General features: G+C 44.6%; 1 protein-coding gene across 1 annotated transcript in view; it reads right to left on the bottom strand.

Moving 5' to 3' along the window:
• The window catches only part of cox18 (cytochrome c oxidase assembly factor COX18), a 48,076-nt gene extending 23,210 nt beyond the window's left edge, over positions 1 to 24,866 (bottom strand). Inside the window, exons 1-4 of the mRNA XM_084331687.1 lie at positions 24,727 to 24,866; positions 19,330 to 19,783; positions 9,782 to 9,882; positions 6,775 to 6,941 (exon numbers count right to left, since the gene is read on the bottom strand). Of these exons, the coding sequence (XP_084187813.1) occupies positions 6,775 to 6,941; positions 9,782 to 9,882; positions 19,330 to 19,776 (715 nt within the window). The 5' untranslated portion in view covers positions 19,777 to 19,783; positions 24,727 to 24,866. The remainder of the gene's footprint in view (positions 1 to 6,774; positions 6,942 to 9,781; positions 9,883 to 19,329; positions 19,784 to 24,726) is intronic.
• Between the last annotated feature and the right edge of the window lie 1,113 nt (positions 24,867 to 25,979).

Here is a 25,979-nt window from a genome sequence, read left to right as displayed (position 1 = left end):
TTGTTATTTGAAAAAAGATTTATGGAAAAATGCATACACTGTAATGCCGAAACAATTACCAATGTGTTTACACATAGGCTTATTAAAGGAATCTGAATCTGAATTACTACTACTACTACTACTACTACTACTACTACTACTACTACTACTACTACTTGTGAGGTTTTGCCCGCTGCTCACTACCTTTTCTCTGTCTTCTTTAAGCCTACTGTTAGGAATTCCCTATTCTCTGTCTTCTTTAAGCCTACTGTTAGGAATTCCCTACTCACTCTCTCTAGCCCCCACCCTCTCGTTCTTTACCCTTAGTGGCCACACCTGTTTGATATTCTATTATCTCTCGCACCTGTGGTGGCAGGCTAATTAGTCCCCCTGTGGGCTTTAAATACCAGGGCGCTTCCCCTCGTTTTGGCGTGGGGTCGTGTTGTATTCATGCCGAGTCATATTCCTAACATCTAGACTCTTTTCGGGAGATCCTCTGGTCTACCAATGCTGTAAGATGGACCTCTCCAGCCTTGAGATGTTTGCTCCAGCCTTCGTCTGCTGTCGCCGTAGCCTGTGGAGGAGACTGTTCTGCGCTCCCTGTAACTTCCACGGGAGGCACCTCAGCGTTCCACTGCAGACCCCAGCGCAGCTGTTCGTCCTGACGCACATCTAGACTGACGCGCATCTCCCGGACCCTCGAGCTTGGCACGCTCCTCCGTTCCAGCGCACTGACGCGCATCTCCCGGACCCTCGAGCTTGGCACGCTCCTCCGTTCCAGCGCACTGACGCGCATCTCCCGGACCCTCGAGCTTGGCACGCTCCTCCGTTCCAGCGCACTGACGCGAATCTCCCGGACCCTCGAGCTTGGCACGCTCCTCCGTTCCAGCGCACTGACGCGCATCTCCCGGACCCTCGAGCTTGGCACGCTCCTCCGTTCCAGCGCACTGACGCGCATCTCCCGGACCCTCGAGCTTGGCACGCTCCTCCGTTCCAGCGCACAGACGCGCATCTTCCAGACCTTCGAGCTTGGCACACTCCTCCTCGCAGACGCACCCCGAGGCGTCTCTCGGTTCCGACAGCGGCTACCCGGTGGACGACGCTCTCGCCACCGCCACTGTCCCGACGCGCACACCAAGGTGTGGCGCGCACTCTGTTCCTCGGCTCCGACAGCGGCTACCCGGTGGACGACGCTCTCGCCACCGCCACTGTCCCGACGCGCACACCAAGGTGTGGCGCGCACTCTGTTCCTCGGCTCCGACAGCGGCTACCCGGTGGACGACGTTCTCGCCACCGCCACTGTTCCGACGCGCACACCAAGGTGTGGCGCGCACTCTGTTCCTCGCTCCGACAGTGGCTACCCGGTGGACGACATCCTCGCCACCGCCACTGTTCCAGCTCCCTGTTCCGACGCGCACACCAAGGTGTGGCGCGCACTCTGTTCCTCGGCTCCGACAGCGGCTACCCGGTGGACGATGCCCTCGTCACCGCCACTGTTCCAGCACTCTGTCCCTCGGCTCGGACAGCCTGCCACCCGGTGGCGATGCCCTCGCCCCGTTGCTGTCCCCGTACCATTACGCACACGCCTGGGTGAGTTTTGATTGTGATGTCACTCACCCAGCGTAGTGTCCTTGCCCCCGTTCCCGTTGCTGTCCCCGTACCATTACGCACACGCCTGGGTGAGTTTTGATTGTGATGTCACTCACCCAGCGTAGTGTCCTTGCCCCCGTTCCCGTTGCTGTCCCCGTACCATTACGCACACGCCTGGGTGAGTTTTGATTGTGATGTCACTCACCCAGCGTAGTGTCCTTGCCCCCGTTCCCGCTGCTGTTCCTGTACCTTTACGCATACGCCTGGGTGAGTTTTGATTGTGATGTCACTCTCCCAGCGTATTGCCTCTGTTAGTTTGTTTGGACATTTCATCTCCCAGCGTATTGCCTCTGTTAGTTAGTTTGGACATTTCATCTCCCAGCGTAATGCCTCTGTTTTTGGTTCTCACTTAGAATAGTATTTTTGGACTTTACATCTCCCCCTGTGTGTTTGTCACACGAAGATATTATTACTTTGTTCACTTTGTTATTTGGACTGTTCTGCACCTGCTCTGTTTTTTCCCTTTGTGCATTAACTATTCTCCTCTGTCCTGCAGAGCGGCCCAGATGATTTCCACCAGTCCTCCCAGTTCCTCCCTGTTTCCCAGCCCGCCTCCGCGGGCCTCAGTCCCCTTTCTAGTTCCACCTAGTTCCTGTTCCCTAGTTCTCCCCTTTCTAGTTCCACCTAGTTCCTGTTCCCTAGTTCTCCCCTTCTAGTTCCACCTAGTTCCTGTTCCCTAGTTCTCCCCTTCTAGTTCCACCTAGTTCCTGTTCCCTAGTTCTCCCCTTCTAGTTCCACCTAGTTCCTGGTCCCAAGTTCTCCCCTTCTAGTTCCACCTAGTTCCTGTTCCCTAGTTCTCCCCTTTCTAGTTCCACCTAGTTCCTGGTCCCAAGTTCTCCCCTACTAGTTCCACCTAGTTCTTTGTCCCTAGCTCCCCTAGTCCCCGTTTCTCCTGTTCCCTAGCTCTCCTAGTCCCTAGTCCTCTCTCCCTAGTTCTCCTTGTCCCTGGTTACCTAGTCTCTAGTTCCTCTGTCCCAAGGCGTTCCCTTAACCTTCCCTTAGGCGTTCCCTTACCTTCCCTTAGTGTTTCCTTTCCTGCCCGCCTCTTAAAGGCACCTTCCTTCCCCTCATATTATATTCCTGTATTTGTGTTTCTCCCTTAAAGGGACAGTGCCCTTTTTCCTGTATTTCCCTGTTGTTCAATAAATATCTGTTTCTTGGCAAACCATCATACCTGTCTTGTGTTGTGCGATTGGGGTCGGTTACAAACCATAACAGTACGACCCCACCAAGTCTACGACCCCAGCCAGCACAGACTGTGTATGTTGAGTTTGCCTCTTTTTTTTCTTGTTCCCTCTAGCTCCCCTGTTAGCCCTGTTAGCTTCCCTGTTAGCCCAGTTTAGCTTCCTTGTTAGTCCTGTTTAGCTCCCTTGTTAGCCTGTTACTCCCCTGTTTAGCTTGTTAGTCTCCCCGGTTAGCTCCCCTGTTTGCTTCCCGTTTTGCCCTGTTTGACCCCCCTGTAGCTAGCCATGCCCTGGCGGCTAACCCAGTTTCCCTCTGCATGGCCCCGGCCTGCTAGCTTGGCCCCGGCTGTTAGCACAGCCTCTATGTTAATGCAGCCTTGCAGCTGGCATAGGCCCTGTAGCTAGCCAGGCCCAAGCAGCTAACCTGGTCCCTCTGCATGGCCTCCACTTTTTTTGTGTAGTTTATCTCACACAGCTAGGACTGTCCTTCCAGCTAGCTTGTTCTCTCATGCTGGTCCAGCCCTGTCTGCCAGCCTAGCTCCGGCAGCTAGCGCAGCCTCTATGTTGATGTAGCAGTACAGCTAGCATAGGCCCTGTAGCTATCAGTGCCCTGGCAGCTACCCTTTCCCTCTGCTAGCCTAGCTCCGGCAGCTTGCGCAGCCTCTATGTTGATGTAGCAGTACAGCTAGCATAGGCCCTGTAGCTGTCAGTGCCCTGGCAGCTAACCTTCCCTCTGCTAGCCCTTTTCCCGGTGCTACCATGGTTACCCCTTTTGCTACCCTGCTTGCCCCTCAGTTCTCTAGACCCAGTTCCTCTAGACCAGTTCTCTAGACCAGTTCTCTAAACCAGTTCTCTAGACCAGTTCTCTAGCCCGGTTCTCTAGCCCAGTTCTCTAGACCAGTTCTCTAGACCAGTTCTCTAGACCCAGTTCCTCTAGACCAGTTCCCCCAGTTGCCCCTCTGCTACCCTAGTTACCCCTCGGCGACCCTGTTTCTTTTGCTAGCCCCACTCTTGTGGTGGCTTCCCCTGCTGGCTTGGCCAGTACCGTCTTGTTTTGCCCCTGCCACTCTGTCTGTATTTGTTTTGGGTCGCCGGGTGGCTCCCGTTGGAGGGGGGGATACTGTGAGGTTTTGCCCGCTGCTCACTACCTTTTCTCTGTCTTCTTTAAGCCTACTGTTAGGAATTCCCTATTCTCTGTCTTCTTTAAGCCTACTGTTAGGAATTCCCTACTCACTCTCTCTAGCCCCCACCCTCTCGTTCTTTACCCTTAGTGGCCACACCTGTTTGATATTCTATTATCTCTCGCACCTGTGGTGGCAGGCTAATTAGTCCCCCTGTGGGCTTTAAATACCAGGGCGCTTCCCCTCGTTTTGGCGTGGGGTCGTGTTGTATTCATGCCGAGTCATATTCCTAACATCTAGACTCTTTTCGGGAGATCCTCTGGTCTACCAATGCTGTAAGATGGACCTCTCCAGCCTTGAGATGTTTGCTCCAGCCTTCGTCTGCTGTCGCCGTAGCCTGTGGAGGAGACTGTTCTGCGCTCCCTGTAACTTCCACGGGAGGCACCTCAGCGTTCCACTGCAGACCCCAGCGCAGCTGTTCGTCCTGACGCACATCTAGACTGACGCGCATCTCCCGGACCCTCGAGCTTGGCACGCTCCTCCGTTCCAGCGCACTGACGCGCATCTCCCGGACCCTCGAGCTTGGCACGCTCCTCCGTTCCAGCGCACTGACGCGCATCTCCCGGACCCTCGAGCTTGGCACGCTCCTCCGTTCCAGCGCACTGACGCGCATCTCCCGGACCCTCGAGCTTGGCACGCTCCTCCGTTCCAGTGCACTGACGCGCATCTCCCGGACCCTCGAGCTTGGCACGCTCCTCCGTTCCAGCGCACTGACGCGCATCTCCCGGACCCTCGAGCTTGGCACGCTCCTCCGTTCCAGCGCACAGACGCGCATCTTCCAGACCTTCGAGCTTGGCACACTCCTCCTCGCAGACGCACCCCGAGGCGTCTCTCGGTTCCGACAGCGGCTACCCGGTGGACGACGCTCTCGCCACCGCCACTGTCCCGACGCGCACACCAAGGTGTGGCGCGCACTCTGTTCCTCGGCTCCGACAGCGGCTACCCGGTGGACGACGCTCTCGCCACCGCCACTGTCCCGACGCGCACACCAAGGTGTGGCGCGCACTCTGTTCCTCGGCTCCGACAGCGGCTACCCGGTGGACGACGTTCTCGCCACCGCCACTGTTCCGACGCGCACACCAAGGTGTGGCGCGCACTCTGTTCCTCGCTCCGACAGTGGCTACCCGGTGGACGACATCCTCGCCACCGCCACTGTTCCAGCTCCCTGTTCCGACGCGCACACCAAGGTGTGGCGCGCACTCTGTTCCTCGGCTCCGACAGCGGCTACCCGGTGGACGATGCCCTCGTCACCGCCACTGTTCCAGCACTCTGTTCCTCGGCTCCGACAGCGGCTACCCGGTGGACGATGCCCTCGTCACCGCCACTGTTCCAGCACTCTGTCCCTCGGCTCGGACAGCCTGCCACCCGGTGGCGATGCCCTCGCCCCGTTGCTGTCCCCGTACCATTACGCACACGCCTGGGTGAGTTTTGATTGTGATGTCACTCACCCAGCGTAGTGTCCTTGCCCCCGTTCCCGTTGCTGTCCCCGTACCATTACGCACACGCCTGGGTGAGTTTTGATTGTGATGTCACTCACCCAGCGTAGTGTCCTTGCCCCCGTTCCCGTTGCTGTCCCCGTACCATTACGCACACGCCTGGGTGAGTTTTGATTGTGATGTCACTCACCCAGCGTAGTGTCCTTGCCCCCGTTCCCGCTGCTGTTCCTGTACATTTACGCATACGCCTGGGTGAGTTTTGATTGTGATGTCACTCTCCCAGCGTATTGCCTCTGTTAGTTTGTTTGGACATTTCATCTCCCAGCGTATTGCCTCTGTTAGTTAGTTTGGACATTTCATCTCCCAGCGTAATGCCTCTGTTTTTGGTTCTCACTTAGAATAGTATTTTTGGACTTTACATCTCCCCCTGTGTGTTTGTCACACGAAGATATTATTACTTTGTTCACTTTGTTATTTGGACTGTTCTGCACCTGCTCTGTTTTTTCCCTTTGTGCATTAACTATTCTCCTCTGTCCTGCAGAGCGGCCCAGATGATTTCCACCAGTCCTCCCAGTTCCTCCCTGTTTCCCAGCCCGCCTCCGCGGGCCTCAGTCCCCTTTCTAGTTCCACCTAGTTCCTGTTCCCTAGTTCTCCCCTTTCTAGTTCCACCTAGTTCCTGTTCCCTAGTTCTCCCCTTCTAGTTCCACCTAGTTCCTGTTCCCTAGTTCTCCCCTTCTAGTTCCACCTAGTTCCTGTTCCCTAGTTCTCCCCTTCTAGTTCCACCTAGTTCCTGGTCCCAAGTTCTCCCCTTCTAGTTCCACCTAGTTCCTGTTCCCTAGTTCTCCCCTTTCTAGTTCCACCTAGTTCCTGGTCCCAAGTTCTCCCCTACTAGTTCCACCTAGTTCTTTGTCCCTAGCTCCCCTAGTCCCCGTTTCTCCTGTTCCCTAGCTCTCCTAGTCCCTAGTCCTCTCTCCCTAGTTCTCCTTGTCCCTGGTTACCTAGTCTCTAGTTCCTCTGTCCCAAGGCGTTCCCTTAACCTTCCCTTAGGCGTTCCCTTACCTTCCCTTAGTGTTTCCTTTCCTGCCCGCCTCTTAAAGGCACCTTCCTTCCCCTCATATTATATTCCTGTATTTGTGTTTCTCCCTTAAAGGGACAGTGCCCTTTTTCCTGTATTTCCCTGTTGTTCAATAAATATCTGTTTCTTGGCAAACCATCATACCTGTCTTGTGTTGTGCGATTGGGGTCGGTTACAAACCATAACACTACTACTATTACTATTACTACTACTATTACTACCACTATTACTACTACTTATACACAGAGTTCTAGTGTTGTATAGCCTACCAGCAGCAGTCTCCGACACGCCCAGGCTGAGGTTGCGCAGAGCCAGAGACACACAGACCCACATGGGCAGCTGAACCCAGACCAGTACACTGCCTTTGAGCGGGTGGCAGTTGTCCCTGACGTACAGCTCCGACACGATCCGGCGCATGTTCTTCTTAAACTGGTACCTGGCAGAAACAAACCACAGCTGCAGTCAGAGGCACTACTGGTTAGAAGGTGCCGTGGGAAGTTTCCTTTTGGAGCAAGGACCGTGTGGACTGGACTGTGTGGACTCCACTGCAGACAGTTATGTTCAATAAGGACGTCATTTAAGTCTAAATGGTTCTTATTGACAGTCACTTCAAAATCAACTTTGTATTCAGAATCACACTGTGTAAAAAAAAAACGAAACAAAAACAAACATAGTATAATCACACTATCAATTGAAAAACCTTCATTTCAATATAATCTTTTGTTTTCAAAGACAGATTTCATTATTATTATTATTATTATTATTATTATTATTATTATTATTATTATTATTATTTTATTATTATTATTATTATTATTATTATTATTATTATTATTATTATTATTATTATTATTATTATTATTATTATTATTATTATTATTATTATTATTATTATTATTATTATTATTATTTATACTTCACATGACTCCCCTGACCATAGAAGTGTTTCCAGATCCTCCCCAAGCTATCAAGAGTAAAAGGATGCTTTTGTTTGGATTCCTTTTATTCATGGGTCGTGGGCCTGACGCCAGACCCCTGCCGGCCCCTTCCTCAGAGGACCTAAGAGGTCAGAGGTCATGACATCAGAATAAATTGGGAGTGAGCTTCTGCCGAGCTTGTAATAAATTAAAGAGAACGGTGCTGCTAACTCCAGGCCTTAAAAGGACTTCGACTTAAAGACTCCTTCCCCCGGATACACTGGATGGGACTATCTTTGGAAACTGAACAGATCAATCGATTGCCTGCATTGTTTACCCACTCAACTCAACTCTTAAAGTCTAAGTTTACCCAGTCTACTCAACTCTTAGTCTAAGTTTACCCAGTCAACTCAACTCTTAAAGTCTAAGTTTACCCAGTTTACTCAACTCTTAGTCTAAGTTGACCCAGTCTACTCAACTCTTAGTCTAAGTTGACCCAGTCTACTCAACTCTTAAAGTCTAAGTTGACCCAGTCTACTCAACTCTTAGTTTAAGTTGACCCAGTCTACTCAACTCTTAGTCTAAGTTGACCCAGTCTACTCAACTCTTAGTCTAAGTCGACCCAGTCTACTCAACTCTTAGTTTAAGTTGACCCAGTCTACTCAACTCTTAAAGTCTAAGTTTACCCAGTCTACTCAACTCTTAAAGTCTAAGTTTACCCAGTCTACTTAACTCTTAAAGTCTAATAAAGTCTAAGTTGACCCAGTCAACTCAACTCTTAAAGTCTAAGTTTACCCAGTCTACTCAACTCTTAAAGTCTAAGTTGACCCAGTCTACTCAACTCTTAAAGTCTAATAAAGTCTAAGTTGACCCAGTCAACTCAACTCTTAAAGTCTAAGTTTACCCAGTCTACTCAACTCTTAAAGTCTAAGTTGACCCAGTCTACTCAACTCTTAAAGTCTAAGTTTACCCAGTCTACTCAACTCTTAGTCTAAGTTGACCCAGTCTACTCAACTCTTAAAGTCTAAGTTTACCCAGTCTACTCAACTCTTAAAGTCTAAGTTGACCCAGTCTACTCAACTCTTAAAGTCTAAGTTTACCCAGTCTACTCAACTCTTAGTCTAAGTTGACCCAGTCTACTCAACTCTTAAAGTCTAAGTTTACCCAGTCTACTCAACTCTTAAAGTCTAAGTTGACCCAGTCTACTCAACTCTTAGTTTAAGTTGACCCAGTCTACTCAACTCTTAGTCTAAGTTGACCCAGTCTACTCAACTCTTAGTCTAAGTCGACCCAGTCTACTCAACTCTTAGTTTAAGTTGACCCAGTCTACTCAACTCTTAAAGTCTAAGTTTACCCAGTCTACTCAACTCTTAAAGTCTAAGTTTACCCAGTCTACTTAACTCTTAAAGTCTAATAAAGTCTAAGTTGACCCAGTCAACTCAACTCTTAAAGTCTAAGTTTACCCAGTCTACTCAACTCTTAAAGTCTAAGTTGACCCAGTCTACTCAACTCTTAAAGTCTAAGTTTACCCAGTCTACTCAACTCTTAGTCTAAGTTGACCCAGTCTACTCAACTCTTAAAGTCTAAGTTTACCCAGTCTACTCAACTCTTAAAGTCTAAGTTGACCCAGTCTACTCAACTCTTAAAGTCTAAGTTTACCCAGTCTACTCAACTCTTAGTCTAAGTTGACCCAGTCTACTCAACTCTTAAAGTCTAAGTTTACCCAGTCTACTCAACTCTTAAAGTCTAAGTTGACCCAGTCTACTCAACTCTTAAAGTCTAAGTTTACCCAGTCTACTCAACTCTTAAAGTCTAAGGGCTAGATCCACAAAGAATGGATTGCACGGTGCTAGTTGCTCCCTTACTTACAATTCATTCATCTGCGCAGTGATTGATTGAATGAAAATGTTATTAACAGATTGCAGAATGGGCTCAATACACACAATTGTTAAGGGGATGCAGACCAGAGAAAGACTTTTGTCTTGTTTACATCAGGGGCCCCCATTTTCAATTCATAATTAATTGTAAGTAAGGGAGCAACTAGCACCGTGCAATCCATTCTTTGTGGATCTAGCCCTAAGTTTACCCAGTCTACTCAACTCTTAAAGTTTACCCATTGTTCGTCAAACAGTGTCGAACTTGAGTGCATAGTAGTAAAGACATATTAGCATTAGCATATTAACATTAGCACGTATGCTTGTGTTGTAAGAGGTCTTTGTTGCTAACTATGCTGCATGTAGCCTACTTGTTGTGGTGTTTATTAATACTGACCTCACCAAACCAAATTCCATGCACTGTGTTGCTATGGCAGCTAAGTATTATCGAGTCTTGAATCCTAAGGTCAAAGGTCACTCCATACCGGCAGTGTTTCTCGGTCCAACCTTTCTGCTTGGCTCGCACGGACACCTCGAAGCTCAGCCTCTTAGCCAGCCCCGCTATCTCCGCCTGGAGGGCCTCGACCTAGCTGAGGACAACCGGGAGAAGGGGGTTACCATGGAGACTTAACAGTCTTACAAAAATATGTATCACCGTGGATACAAGTCCAATACAAGTGCTTTCGACTTGGTGGGGGTCCAATGTCATTTAATGTTATGTTATAATAATGTTATATCAGGAAGCTTAAAGTAGGCACTTTGTAAATATCATTACAAAATGTCTCCGAAATGCCTCAATAATGGAGAATAACAATAACTGTGGTATAAAACACAATCAATGCAAGAATGACACAGGACCCAGACATCATAAACACTGGCAGTGTTCTTTAAATATTTAAATATGATATTACCCATAGAAACAACTGACCAAGGTGGAGACAAGAAAAGGCTGTGTGTGTGTGTCTGTGTGTGCATGTGTGGGGGGGACTTTCAGTTCAGTTCTGTTTTCTTCTGATCTGGTCGTTGATCTGACCTCTAGACATAGTTAAATTGTTATATGACATAAAAGATGACCAAGCTTACAGCGGGATATGATGCGAAACCAGATTTGTAATTGTCCACTTTCACTAGCATACGTGTTTATGTGTTACTATGGAAACAGAAAGCGTTCTGCCGTCAGGCGAGCAGGGAGTGTCACTTGTTGTCGTTGGAAAAAACCAGAGCTGTGACATTACTTTGTAAATGGACAATTCATGACACACTATCTTTGTTTCAGTTGTAGTGACTCAAAAAACACCTTAGTCAAATAAGGCGATACAATAAACTAAATCCTGAACCTAGGTACACACTCTCATACAGGTCCTGTATAATCATCCATATCCATATTCAGATGAAGGATGAACAGATCGGGTCACATGACAGCAGAGGCACATTTGAGCGGCCAGTGTAAACTGAACCATAGGGGGATGTTTTATGTCTTTCTTTGATGTGAATGCCAATTGGTTCTCCTGGATGACACAGGCCTGACATCAGTAACCCAAACCGGGACGCGGTCGTAGGCCAGGAGGCCACAGGGAGCAGCCTGGAGGAGACAACCAGTCACGAGAGAGAGAGAGAGCGAGAGAGGGGGGGGGGGGAGAGAGAGATGGGAGAGAGAGAGAGGGAGAGAGAGAGGGGGGGGAGGGAGAGAGAGATGGGAGAGAGAGGAGAGAGGGAGAGAGAGAGAGAGGGGGGGGAGGGAGAGAGAGATGGGAGAAGGAGAGAGAGAGATGGGAGAGAGAGAGAGAGGGGGGGGGGGGGAGAGGGAGAGAGAGAGAGGGGGGGGGAGAGAGGGAGAGAGAGGGGGGGGGAGGGAGAGAGAGAGAGGAGAGAGGGAGAGAGAGAGAGAGAGGGAGAGGGAGAGAGAGGAGAGAGGGAGAGAGAGAGAGAGAGTGGGAGAGAGGGAGAGGGAGGTCTCTTAAGTCTCTGAGTTGTTATGTCAACAGAACAGACGCTTCTCAATGCAGTCCGGACCGATACAGGGTTCTTTAATCCGACACCAATATCCTGGTGGGACATGTTTAGGCGGAGGCTGGCGAGACCTTTCTGGCAGGTAGCCGACCAGAACTCGTCAGGGAGCGGATCACTTTGATCCGTTTGGCTGTTGAACCGGTCAGAGGTTTGGTGAATTCTGTGATCCAACAGCATTTGGCTGGAGCCTGCTACTACCTCCCACCCTGGACAGTGACCTCCCATATAGATATATAAGGAGCAATGTCTATCTACTGATAGTAGGCATTGTACAAATTTTTTTATAATAAAAAAACATATTATAGGCTATAATAGAATATCTAAAATAATATCTAATATAATATCGGTGTGGCGGTTTATCTGTCTGGAGTACTTCTTGACCGAGGCTCGTCTCTTGAGATAATGGGATGTGCTTCCAGACAAAACAGCTATGTGGGACGTGGGTTTTCCCAGGCTGAGCGAGTGGAGGACGTCACTCAGGAATAAACAAACCCTGGAAGACATTTGTAACAGTAATAGAATGTGACTGGCTTCCTGTGTCAGACATATATACTGTGAGGAGGACATACTGGACTGTTTACATGTATTACTGTGTAACATACTGCACTGTTTACATGTATTACTGTGTAACATACTGCACTGTTTACATGTATTACTGTGTAACATACTGCACTGTTTACATGTATTACTGTGTAACATACTGTACTGTTTACATGTATTACTGTGTAACATACTGCACTGTTTACATGTATTACTGTGTAACAATCATGCTGTACTGTTTACATGCATTACTGTGTAACATACTGGTCTGTTTACATGTATTACTGTGTAACATACTGCACTGTTTACATGTATTACTGTGTAACATACTGCACTGTTTACATGTATTACTGTGTAACAATCATGCTGTACTGTTTACATGTATTACTGTGTAACATACTGTACTGTTTACATGTATAACATGCTGCACTGTTTACATGTATTACTGTGTAACATACTGCACTGTTTACATGTATTACTGTGTAACATACTGTACTGTTTACATGTATAACATGCTGCACTGTTTACATGTATTACTGTGTAACATACTGCACTGTTTACATGTATTACTGTGTAACAATCATGCTGTACTGTTTACATGTATTACTGTGTAACATGCTGCACTGTTTACATGCATTACTGTGTAACATACTGGTCTGTTTACATGTATTACTGTGTAACATACTGCACTGTTTACATGTATTACTGTGTAATATACTGTACTGTTTACATATATTACTGTGTAACATACTGCACTGTTTACATGTATTACTGTGTAACATGCTGGTCTGTTTACATGTATTACTGTGTAACATACTGCACTGTTTACATGTATTACTGTGTAACATGCTGGTCTGTTTACATGTATTACTGTGTAACATACTGCACTGTTTACATGTATTACTGTGTAACATACTGTACTGTTTACATGTATTACTGTGTAACATACTGTACTGTTTACATGTATTACTGTGTAACATGCTGGTCTGTTTACATGTATTACTGTGTAACATACTGTACTGTTTACATGTATTACTGTGTAACATACTGTACTGTTTACATGTATTACTGTGTAATATGCTGGTCTGTTTACATATATTACTGTGTAACATACTGGTCTGTTTACATGTATTACTGTGTAACATGCTGGTCTGTTTACATGTATTACTGTGTAACATACTGGTCTGTTTACATGTATTACTGTGTAACATGCTGGTCTGTTTACATGTATTACTGTGTAACATGCTGCACTGTTTACATGTATTACTGTGTAACATACTGTACTGTTTACATGTATTACTGTGTAACATACTGTACTGTTTACATGTATTACTGTGTAACATACTGGTCTGTTTACATGTATTACTGTGTAACATGCTGGTCTGTTTACATGTATTACTGTGTAACATACTGGTCTGTTTACATGTATTACTGTGTAACATGCTGGTCTGTTTACATGTATTACTGTGTAACATGCTGGTCTGTTTACATGTATTACTGTGTAACATACTGGTCTGTTTACATGTTTACTGTGACTGTTGTCATGTATACTGTCTGTGTGGACATACTGCACTGTATGGCTGGACACTTTATTTAAGGGAAATGGCTGTGTTTGTGTCTGTCATCATTATAGTATTGACTGAGTTTTATCAAGTCTGAGGAACCTTCTCCCTCACACAGTATGAGAGGGGGAGAGAGAGAGAGAGAGAGAGAGAGAGAGATAGAGAGAGAGACAGACAGACAGAGAGGGAAAGAGAGCGAGAAAGAAAGAAGAGAGGGAAGGAGACAGAGAAGGAGAGAGCGAGAAAGAAAGAGAGTGAGAAAGAAAGAAAGAAAGAAAGAAAGAAAGAAAGAAAGAAAGAAAGAAAGAAAGAAAGAAAGAAAGAAAGAAAGAAAGAAAGAAAGAAAGAAAGAAAGAGAGAAAGGGGGGACAAACAGAGAAGGAAAGAGAGCGAGAAAGAAAGAGAGAGAAGGGGACAAACAGAGAAGGAAAGAGAGCGAGAAAGAAACAATGAAATTAGAAAATGAAAAGAGAGGAGGGGGGGGGGGGGGGGGGGCAGTAGAGAAACAGGAAGCCCAGCTGGACAGGCGAGTGGAGAGGAACCAGAAGAAAGCTTGATAAGACAAATAAGAGCAGAGCCTGGGTCAGTGTTTGTCCACAGAGGGGTTACTGTCCTCTGGATGCCAGGCATAGTTTCACAGGCTCTGTGGGTTAATGTGATAAGCTCTGTTCCGACATCCGTCTCAAAGGAGGCCTTCAAATAGGCGGATGACATCAGAGATGGATGATAAGAAGTGTGCTTTGGGGGCATAAGGAATGGTTGGGGGCAGACGGCTGCAAACTTCTAAAGCATAAAAATGCTGCCAAATCTGTACAAGGCGACGGGACATGGGGCCATTCTCTACCAGCTCCCAGTCTCAAGCTCACCCTCTAGTGGTGATGCATTTAAAGCACCTCTCACACACACACATCTGATGTGTACATTTGTCATTATTTATAAAGCAAATGTGAAATTGCACTGAAAAGAGTAGCCAAGCTGTATTAAGGATCCCAAGTTCTGTGTTATAGGCTACAGAGTTTTCATGTCAAGGTCCCCAGAAAGGCGTTTGGCCATGGAACCCATCGCGCTACATGGGGAATAGAACCACCAACCCTGGCAGAGCTCCAGGGACAGGAACCCCTTACCTTTAAAAAGGAACATGCCAACTATTTGGGGAAATTAGCTTATTTGCCATCTACCCCAGAGTTTAGACAAGCAGATACATACCCTTTTCTTCTCTGTGCATGCATTACAAACACTCACCTTACCACTAACTTTACTCACTTTAGACACTTTAACACACTTTATATGTATCTATTATTAAAGAGAATGAGATGTGCACTACATTCATACCTCATTTGCACCCTACCCTAAGTTTTGTACCTCATCTCATTTCTGCATTGTACCTCACTGTTACTCTGTATTGTATATAATATATGTATATGTTGACTGAACATTCCTTTACTTACTTTTTTTACTGTATGTAGCACACTCTCAGGGGCTCATACAGAAACAAGCATTTCATCATAAAGTATTCTGTATTTTGTTGTGACAAATATCAAATAATAAACAAACTTGAAACTTAGGGAACAGCTTAGTTTGGCCTAGCTTTAGCGTCATTCACTGAAGTTGGTTAGTCCAGCTAGCCTAGTTCCCAACAGTCACGAAATACACTCCAAAACCTTCCTGTAAACATGTTGTGACCTGTGTATTTACCACGTGGAGAAATAAAACAATTTTATTCTACATTTTTGTTTTCTAAGCAGATACACACGCGTTTCCTGGTAAACAGAGCTTTTCAGGTGATGCGTGAAATCATGTGAAATCAAGTTTTGGAGTTGTATTTGGAGTGTATTTCGTGACTGTTGGGAACTAGGCTAGCTGGACTAACCTACTTCCAGTGAATGACGCTAAGCTAACGGTGCGGGTCTTCCTACTCCTACTACAGGCACAGAGAAGAAAAGGGTATGTATCTGCTTGTCTAACTCTGGGGTAGATGGCAAATGAGCTCATTTCCCAAAAAGTTGGCGTGTTCCTTTAAGACTCTGTTTTTAATTATTTTTCAATGAGGAGTATCAGTTTGTTGGACAGGGCTGATGGCGAGTCCGTCTCTGCCAGATTTGTATCCGCTTTGACGGACAGAAAGGTTCAGAGAGGATTAACTTGTAGAGAACTGACAGATACGCCACCGTCCGTAGCAACGGTGTGGTTTCTACAAATGCACAGCCAGGTACTGTAGGTTCTAAAAACAAACCCACTTAACAGCAATACCTTCTGTCTGTTCTATCTCTGTTTTGTGATGGATCAGTGTGGCCACTACCTTACACTAGTAATACTCCTGCAAGCAATTCTCAACCAATAGCGGCCTTGCATTGAATGTTTGTGTGTAGTTCTCTTTCTTCCAGTATGGCTGCCTGTAACTAATCAAGCACGCCTTTCAAAAGGCCACTGTCCAGTGGAAGAGTAGGTAAAACACTGGGAAAGCATGAGATTACTGTTCTACAGTGACTTGTTTACAAGATCCAGTAAACTGAAAATGATTATGTTTTTGTTGATATAGTTCTCATATATCAACACAGCAACCATTATTTTGCACATAGCAACCATTGTTAGTGATAAACTGATTAATCAGGCCAATATTTGTAATTTTGAGATAATCGACACCAGTATCCTGAGCTCACGAGGCCAATAAGCAAAACATGTCTGCAGACACATCTTGCACTTGTGTGCTTGCTTTTCTCTCTCCCTCTGTGTGTCTGTGTGTGGCAGTGTTGTAGTTGAGTCACTAAATCTGGAGTCATTGTTAAGTCTTGAGGTTGTCCCGGTCTTCTTTTCAATGGTTCGTTTACATATCGAACATCTAGCAAGCAAAGCGTGGCGTCTCTTTAGGCATCTTAAGTACTGAACATGAGGGTATCGACGTGAATCTGCATGTAGGTGGAACAGACGTGTCTGCCATTGCACAAAATTAAATAATGTTACGGTATTAATATAGCCATCAATATCTTATGCCAAATGATTAGGGCCTATTACAAATTTTTTTTTATAAATAACTGTACTTATCAATTAACAAGTCGGAGTCCTCGTCTGCACCTTCCGAGTCCGAATGCTCAAGTCCATGTCGAGTCACGAGCCCTGAACATCAGTCCAGGACTCGAACTCGAGTCAGAGTCCTGGGCCCTCATTCATCAACGTGTTCTACGCACAGATCTGTGCTTACCCTGTGCGTACGATCATTTCTAAGCAAAGAGTGGGATTCATCAATTTCGATTTGAACTTGACTCCGTGCTTACATCTACGCACAGGTCAGACCAGGCGTACCTGACGCCCAGTGGTAGAATATATTATTACAACAAGGAAATGAGCTTCTGTGCATAATAACACCGGCATGTTCTGTACGAACCGTAGTTCATTATAGTTCATTGTAAAATAGCAACAGTAGTGTAATTATGGTCAAAACCCTATAAATAGCATTTGGAATAATAGATCTTTCTCTCAGAATGAATGCAGCATGGTTTATATAGCGTTATCGGAATATACGGGGTGTAGGCTACTGACTGACTGCGCTCCGCGTAGCTTGATTGATTGATTGATTGAAAAGTTTATTAACAGATTGCAGAATGGGTACAGTACAGTACAGCTCAGTACATACAATTGTTAATTGGGGATGCAGACCAACTTTCGTCTTGTTTACATCAGGGTCCCCCATTTTCAATTCATCATAAATCATAAAGCTCAACTCGTTATTATTTTGCGCACAGACCGCCGAAACACGGGAACGTTTCGATTATATTTAAAAGGCTTTACGTTAAACGAAACAAGTGGAATTTCGAAGCTGTAAGCAGAATAAGTCATATGAATATAGTGTTCTTCCCCCTTTTTACTGTATAAGAAAGAATAGAAAACGCATTGCAATGACACCATGCAGATAGTGGACAGACTATATGATGGGATTCAAGTTCGCGTTTTTGTTGCTCATAGGCATGCTGTCAGAGTATGATATCTTAATCAAACATTCTAGAACATTTGTCGTCACAGATCATGTCCTAATAGAACATAGGCTATGGCATGGATCGTGATATTGTGTGGACTGTTATTATTACTGTACACTGCGGCGGTACCACCCATTGTGACAACAGCCTTGTGAGTCCCGCACACAAACATGATGGAATTCAAGTTCATGTATTGAAAGGCAGTCATATACCAGCGCGGTCTTTATTAGCCGACAACAAAATAGATGCCTCTAAAAATCATATAGCCAATCGAACACAACTAATAAAGGCATTCATATTACAGCACGGTTATAATGACACACAACCAACGCCAAACAGTGGTCAACGAACGGTCTTTATTAGTATTTTGAGCTGTCCAGGCAGAATTGCAGCAATGGTCTTAGGGAGCCGTTGATATCTGACATCACCGTTTACAAATCCGCATTTTATTTATCCCATAATACGCGATAGTGTCTTCTTGGTTCGACAGCAGTGAATTCTCCGTGGAGTTTCTCAGGGTTCCGCTCGGGTCAGTCCATTATTTCACATCCCATGGGGGGTGTTTCCTCACTTTCATGACCATATATGGATAATCATGCACGAGCATTGACGGTAGAACAAAGTGGTATTCATCAACACGGAGGAGCATAGAGCCTGCGTACGCAGTGTGTGATGAATCCCGACTTCCCTGTGCGTACACTAGTTCTACATTCCGTGCTTACGTGTGGAAATAGAAATGTTCTACGCACACTATTGATGAATGAGGGCCCTGGACTTGAGTACTACAACACTGGTGTGTGTGTGTGTGTGCGTGTGCGTGTGCGTGTGCGTGCGTGTGTGCGTGCGTGCACGCGTGTGTGTGTGTGTCTGTCTGTGCTTCAATACACCAAGCTAACTTGGCACAGTGTTTAATGAGAGATTGTAGTGAATTCCTATCACATTGTTGTCACCTCTAACGTCAGTCACTCAGTAGATGTGTGAGTGGACAATTTAAAATAGGTGCCCTGCAGAGACAGAGTGCAGATCTACTTAACCCTTTCACTACCACGCTACAGAAGGTTAACCCTTTCACTACCACACCAGACGGTTACCGTGAAAGGGTTAACCTTCTGTAGTGTGGTTGTGAAAGGTTTAACCCTTTGTCACGTGGCAGTGAAAGGGTTAACCTTCTGTATTGTCACAGTGAAAGGGTTAACCATTTGGTAGTGTGTGGTAGTGAAAGGGTTAAGCAAACAGAGACAAAGCAGACAGACAATGACATATCTGCATTATATATCGGGCATCGGCTATTGGAAAACCCATATCGGTTGACCAAATGTACAAAACAATGTATGTTACAGGCAGCCACGTTGGAAAATAGAGAACTACATAAACATTCCGTGCAAAGGCCTCTATTGTAGTGTTGTCAAAAATATCGATTTTTCTATACATATCGATTCTGAATATTTAAAACGGTTTCAATACTCATTTCCCGCAATATCGATATTAAATTATTCATACAAAGAAAATTGTGCATTCAGTTAAGTTGGAATATGACTGTAATACAAACAGTTCAGTTTGTCAGGTACATGCAACACAGATTACAGTGTTTACTTAATTTCTAAGATTATATCATTTAGTTATTTTTAAATGTGTGATCTAAAGATAAACAAAGGGTTTTAAAAGTGTTATATTTATCTTCTCTTATAGTACCAGAGAGAAGCTGAGGAGAATCAACCAGCAACAAAAGCAAAATTTATTTAAAATATATATATATTCATCTTTTTTTTTCTTTATTTTTTTTTACATTTTAAGATTGAACCTTTTTCCCTGTGGTATCGAAAATGGTATCGAATATCGATACTTTTCAAGGTATCGTATCGAAGTTCGAAATTCCAGTATCGTGACAACACTACTCTATTGAACCACACAGGACAAATAACGCCTACTGCATCCAGGTGTGACACAGACCTTTGCGATGATGACCATCTGGTAGGTTCCCAGGGGCAGCGTGATGACGGTCCTCAGCGCCAAGGTGGTGCATGCGATACTGGCCCACCACGGCAGCCCCGTCACCTCATGGGCTCTCGCCAGCAGCTGCTCGGTCAGGTGGACAGGTGTGGAGTTTGACATGCTCTCGTACCAGCCGGGGCCGGTGGAGGCTAGTCTGTGTGGATGATGCATAGCCAGATTCGGCGTGTGCGGTGAGTTAGGAGGGCAGAAGCCAGGCAGTGGCGTGACGGCGGCGGCGGCGTGACATCTGATGCGGCTCCGTTGCGCTTTGCGGTGGTTGCTGGTAAAAGAGGCGTAGGAGAGGCTTCGGCTGAGAGGCTGGAGAGAGGAGAGGCCGAGGTGATGTGAGGTGCAGAGTGACGCAGGTCTCACCGACACCGCTGCCACCCGACACAGCATTGTCATCTCAGAGCTGGGGAAAGATAATAATAATAACTTTATTTGAATAGCACCTTTCATACAAGAATTGCAGCTCAAAGTGCTTTACAGCAGAAAAAAGGCACAAAATGAGCACATAAAGTGCAGACATATAAAATCACAGTTTTTCACATTAGCATCCCAATAGGCCACTTTGTTTATAGTTTGATTCCATGGCATAAAATGACATAAACACAAAAACGAGCATAAAAAAGATAGCAGCAAGGTAAGGCAAATCACAGTTTTAAAATGACATAAAAACATTATAAAACGAGCATAAAAAAGATAGCAGCAAGGTAAGGCAAATCACAGTTTTTCATATTAGGATCTAACATCCCAATGGGCCTCTCTGTTTATGGTTTGATTCTGTTTTAAAATAGGCAGTAATAATAAGAATAAAAATAGAATAGACAAAGAGTAAAAAGTGCAGTAAAAGATGAGGGGGAAAGAGTCAGACCATACTCTACCCGTACCATTTTGTTCTTGTGTCATGCTCAGGTTGGGATTCCTTTACACCCTGTTCCCAACCTGAGCATGACATAAGAGCAAGATGCCCACTGTGTGAATATGGTGGAATGGGCTGTTTTGCTTTATTTACAATTATTATCTGTGTCTTTGTCAGGGTCCTAGAAATGGATATGCATTGATTAGGCCAGGGAGGGGCAACTGGCGGCCCTCACCGACGTTCCATGCGGCCCCAGGCCAATATAAAAAAAATATATATATATTTTTTTTTTATTTATTTATTTTTTATTTTTTTATTTATTTATTTTTTTGTATTGTATTCGACTAAGAAGAGTTGGCAGTCGACTATGGCTCCTTTCGATCGATTAGTCGACTATTTGACTAATAGGGGTCAGCCCTAGTGTGGACATATGAAACGCTGTTGAAAGTGCCGTGCAGCAATATGGGGGTTTTGATACTGTCGGCTGTTGTTACCGATGGAGCACCGGCAATGAAAGGAAAACACACAGGATTCGCCAGGCTTCTAAGGCAGAGTGGCGTTGAGTGTCCAATGCTGCACTGCATTATACATCAGGTAAGTTCGCTAACATAATTTCCATCTATTGTGGGTCACTATAATGACCAATGCGAGTCGAGTGTAGTCAAATTATATGCGAGAGTCGTTAAATAGTTTTTCTTTTTTTTTATCTGATATAGGAGGCTCTCTGTGCCAAGAAGCTTGACTACTACAGCCATGTTATGGATTTGGTTACCAAGGTTACCAATCTAATTCGTGGAGGCAACAGGTCACTAAACCATAGAAAGTTTGTCTCCTTTTTGGAAGAGATGGACACTGATTATGGCGACTTGCAGCTACACACAGAAATCCGATGGCTGAGCCGTCGGAAAGTACAGGAGCGACATTGAAACACTGCAAATGCAATTCAATGATCGGTTTGAAGATTTCAACGGCATGCAGTCACGGATAGCGCTGTTTGCCGGCCCCCTCACCGCTACGGTGTCAGAGCAGCCCCCACCGTTGCAGCTTGAACTGTGCGAGCTACAGTCAGATCCTTTTTTTCAAGCAAAGAGAAATGAGAGGGGAATTTCGTTTTGGAAACTACCTGAGCCCCGCTTCCCACTCCTCAGGGACTTTGCCCTCTCTATGGCCAGTATGTTTGGGAGCACATACATATGTGAGAGCAATTTCTCAAACATGAAGCACATCAAGTCAAAGTAGAGAAACAGGCTGTCGGATGAAACATTATTTCATCTGATGCAGATTGCATGCACAAACATTGAAGTTGACATTCCTGCTATTGTGCGCCAAATGGAGAGACCACAAGTGTCTCATTAAAGACAGGGGGGAGGAGGAGATGATGAAGAGGTGTAGAGGGGGGGAAGGAGATGATGAAGAGGTGTAGAGAGGGGGGAAGAGATGATGAAGAGATGTAGAGAGGGGGGGGAGATGATGGAGAGGTGTAGAGAGGGGACCATTATTATTATTATTATTATTATTATTATTATTATTATTATTATTATAACCATTATTGACCCACTGTGGGGCGAGGGTGAATGTCATGCCAGTTTGATAAAGGGTCAATGGGAGGCATGTAGTATTGCACTTTACTTTACTTGCACTTTACTTGTTTACTTTTGTAGTGTTCAGATAACACTAATAACACAAACACAAAGCAGCATTCCTGCTGCATTTCACTACAACAGTAAATCAAAAGTGCAATAATAAATGATTTTGTTAAATGTATACACTTTTATCCTGCTACTAAACAAAACATTCCTGAGTGCTTCATATCCATAACATGCATTTCAGTGTTATAATGTTTTGTTTAGTAGCAGGATAAAAGTTTATACATTTAACAAAATCATTTATTATTGCACTTTTGATTTACTGTTGTAGTGAAATGCAGCAGGAATGCTGCTTTGTGTTTGTTGAGCAGTGGGCTTTAAGTTCATACATTTATTTTATTAGAAGCCTTAATTATAATTGATAAGTTTTGTATATATTTGGGGTTACACAGCAATACTTTTAAATTCAGCTGTTTATAAATTCATAAAGTTGAAATTGCATTACTAAATGCATTTGAAATGGAATAAAAACAAAGTTACAACAAATTATAATTGTTTATATACCTTGTGACTATTAGGGCTATTTGAGTGATGGGGTACTACTGGCGGCCCCCCAGATTGATTGTGGACATTTTGTGGCCCTCACCATATACAAAGTTGCCCACCCCTGGATTAGGCCATAGTCATAGATGTTGTTTTGTTGTTCTTTTTACTATGGTTATTGTTCTTGTTTATTTTCATCTGATATGTGCTCATTGTTTGCTCCTGTTGTTTTATTATCTTTTTATTATTATTATTATTATTATTATTATTATTATTATTATTATTATTATTATTATTATTATTATTATTAGTTAGTTTGCTGGTCAAAAGGTGTAATGAAAATAAGGTTTATTATCATCATTATTACTATAACTAAATGGTAGTTATTTTGGTATAACTAAACTGCAATTCGAAACTGGTCCCTGTAAATGTCCTAACGCAACCCCCTCCAATGTACAATAAATGTCCTATTAAACCCAATAATACACGTGACGAGACCCTCTTCTTGGGACCAAGTAAGGTTTCGTCGATAATCCAATGTACAGTTACCCCCCCCCCACACCTCCAATGTACAGTTTCCCCCCCCCCCCCCTCCACCCCCACCTATAAACCTCCTCCAATGTACAGTTTCTTCGTCAAATATATACTCTCTTTTTTAGACTCTTCTTGTATCAAAAACAGTACTGTATTTGTAAATCTGGTATGTCATAAATGTATAGATGTAGCAGTACTGTCTATCTGTATGTCATGTTCCATGACAAACAGCTCCACAAATCATGTAAAACCCAGATTCGGCTCAAACAAGGGACTAAACACGTTTCGCAATTATGCCAACGCCCTACCTAAAGCTGTAAAGGAATGTGAATCACTACCCACTTTCAAAAAACACCTACGTGAGACTGCAATTCGAAACTGGCCCCTACAAATGTCCTAACCTAGTTGTACAGTAAATGACCAAGTAAGGCTTTGTCAGTATTCCAATGTACAGTGTAAAATGTGTGTGTGTCCCCTACCGAACCCCCCCCCCCTCCCACCTCCAATGTACAGTTTCTACGCCAAATGTATATACACTCTTTTTCTGGACACTTTTGTATCACAAACAGTACTGTATTTGCAGATCTGATGTCATAAATGTATAGATGTAGCAGTACTGTCTATCTGTATGTCATGTATGTCATATATGTTATGATGAATTGAAAATGGGGGACCCTGATGTAAACAAGACGAAAGTCTTTCTCTGGTCTGCATCCCCTTAACAATTGTATGTATTGAGCTGTACTGTACTGTACCCATTCTGCAATCTGTTAATAAACTTTTCAATCAATCAATCAATGTATGTTATGATGAATTGAAAATGGGGGACCCTGATGTAAACAAGACAAAAGTCTTTCTCTGGTCTGCATCCCTTTAACAATTGTGTGTATTGAGCTGTACTGTATTGTACCCATTCTGCAATCTGTTAATAAAATGTTCAATCAATCAATCAATCAATCAATTAATCAATAGTTCACCACAGACAGAAGAGACAAACTAGCTAGTTCTACTGGACAGCATGGTGGCGTGGTATGATGGCCCAGAGGGCCAGAGGTAAAGAGACCGACCAGAGAAAGGTTGCTGGTTTGATCCCCAGCACCAACAGGAGGGTGGTGTGTTCCAGCTGTGAGCTGGAGGTGGTTAGCAGCGTCTACCATCTCCGTCCAAATGCCCTTGAGCAAGACACTGAGCCCCCATCATATTATTTAACCTGACCGCCAGATGAAGCCAGGTTACCATACTGAGTAGCATTATGCAACTTCAGTCCAAAGCTTTGCCATGTATATTATTGAGGAAGAATGAATGAATGAATGAAAACTTTATTTAACAGATTGCAGAATGGGTACAATACAACAGTACGGCTCAATACATACACTTGTTAAGGGGATGCAGACCAGAGAAAGACGCTTGTCTTGTTTACATCAGGCCCAGGGTCCTCCATTTTCAATTCATAGTGACATTTATGACATACACAACATACATGACATTTATGGCATAGGGACATACATGACATACAGGTATATAGTACTGTTACATTTGTGACATATATGAAGGTCAGTAACAGTTACCTTTGACTCCGCAATAAGAGTCAAATGAGCCTTTTCTATTTGAGTTAGCAGGCTGGCACTTGACAAGTGACAATCGAATGTTAAAAGACTGCAATATGCGTGCGAGCAACACAACACCATGCAGGCAGGGGCGTCCTCAGTCACACACGATCTATAGAACAACACAACGTCCCTCAATGAGAGGCGAGTCCATGTTAACCGTGGCGAAATGACAGCTAGCCTTTCGCAAACTGTTATGAATGAATGCGTGTCGCATACTTACTAAGGTGGCGAAACGAAATCGGAAAGTCAGTTTACGCGAGTGCTATATCTGTACGCTGTAGCCACTTCACAATTTCTCGAGCAATCTGAACAACACCATAATTATACATTTAATATTTCTGGTAGACACCTCCATCTGCAAAGTCGTGTTGTCTTGTCGAGCAAATATGACGCCATCGCCTCCTTGGCTTGACCAGACGCAACCAAGGTCGCCCTCCACAGGTTCGTTTAGTTATTACAGACGATAGTATCAACTCAGTTGTCTTCATCTAACTCATTTTGCAGTGACAGCGAGGGATTCTCCTTGCCTGAATGAACAAACCAATCCCCTCTGTTCTTTGGATTTCTATTTAGTTCCCTCTTGATGAAAAATGTAATTGTGCATGCATTCGCATTGTCTGTCAGTGTCGACCAATGTTTTTATTATTTAAATTGTATTTATTTGCATCTGGGAGGAGAGCTGAGATTAGATACAGAACAGTGTGTGTGTGTGTGTGTGTGTGTGTGTGTGTGTGTGTGTGTGTGTGTGTGTGTGTGTGTGTGTGTGTGTGTGTGTGTGTGTGTGTGCGTGACGTGTGTGTGTGTGTGCGTGTGCGTGTGTGTGTGCGTGTGTGTGTGCGTGTGTGTGTGAGAGTTCCCTCTAGTCTAGTGGATCGTTCAAGTCATTGCGAGATACTCATCTTGTTCATAAAAATAGGCCCTACAACTTTCTAATGCACTCGCCCGTCGAAATAGGCCCGCAAGCCAGTCAAATTAAATGTCAAAGTGTAGGCTTTGATGAATTGAAAATGGGGGACCCTGATGTAAACAAGACGAAAGTCTTTCTCTGGTCTGCATCCCCTTAACAATTGTGTACTGAGGCCCATAGGGCATAAAAAGACAGGACATGTTGGGAGCTATTCAACACATATGTAGCGGAGTGAAGTGGTTATGCTAGTATCATGGACAGAAACTGGTCTCTTTTATCTTAAATATGTGGGTCAAAACAGAAACACTCTTATTTTGAAGGAACAAAAGTGGATCAACGTGGACCAACCTGCACCGAGTCCATTCTAGGTTTTGGAGGGGTGTCTGGTTTACTACTGTATATTAATTCCCTCACATTGAGTTACCAATTCCACAAACGAAATACCGTTTGGGTCCTTTATAATGGGTTTAGAGAAGATAAGATATCTTTCCATTGAACAATTGTTGTATTGTAAATACGTTCAACTAATGTATAAAATGGTTTCGCCGGTTTGTCGACGAGAGACA

This window comes from Notolepis coatsorum (assembly GCF_963971535.1).
Source record: "Notolepis coatsorum genome assembly, chromosome: 16".
NCBI classification, from domain to species: Eukaryota; Metazoa; Chordata; class Actinopteri; order Aulopiformes; family Paralepididae; genus Notolepis; species Notolepis coatsorum.
This window is presented reverse-complemented; position numbering and strand designations above follow the sequence as displayed.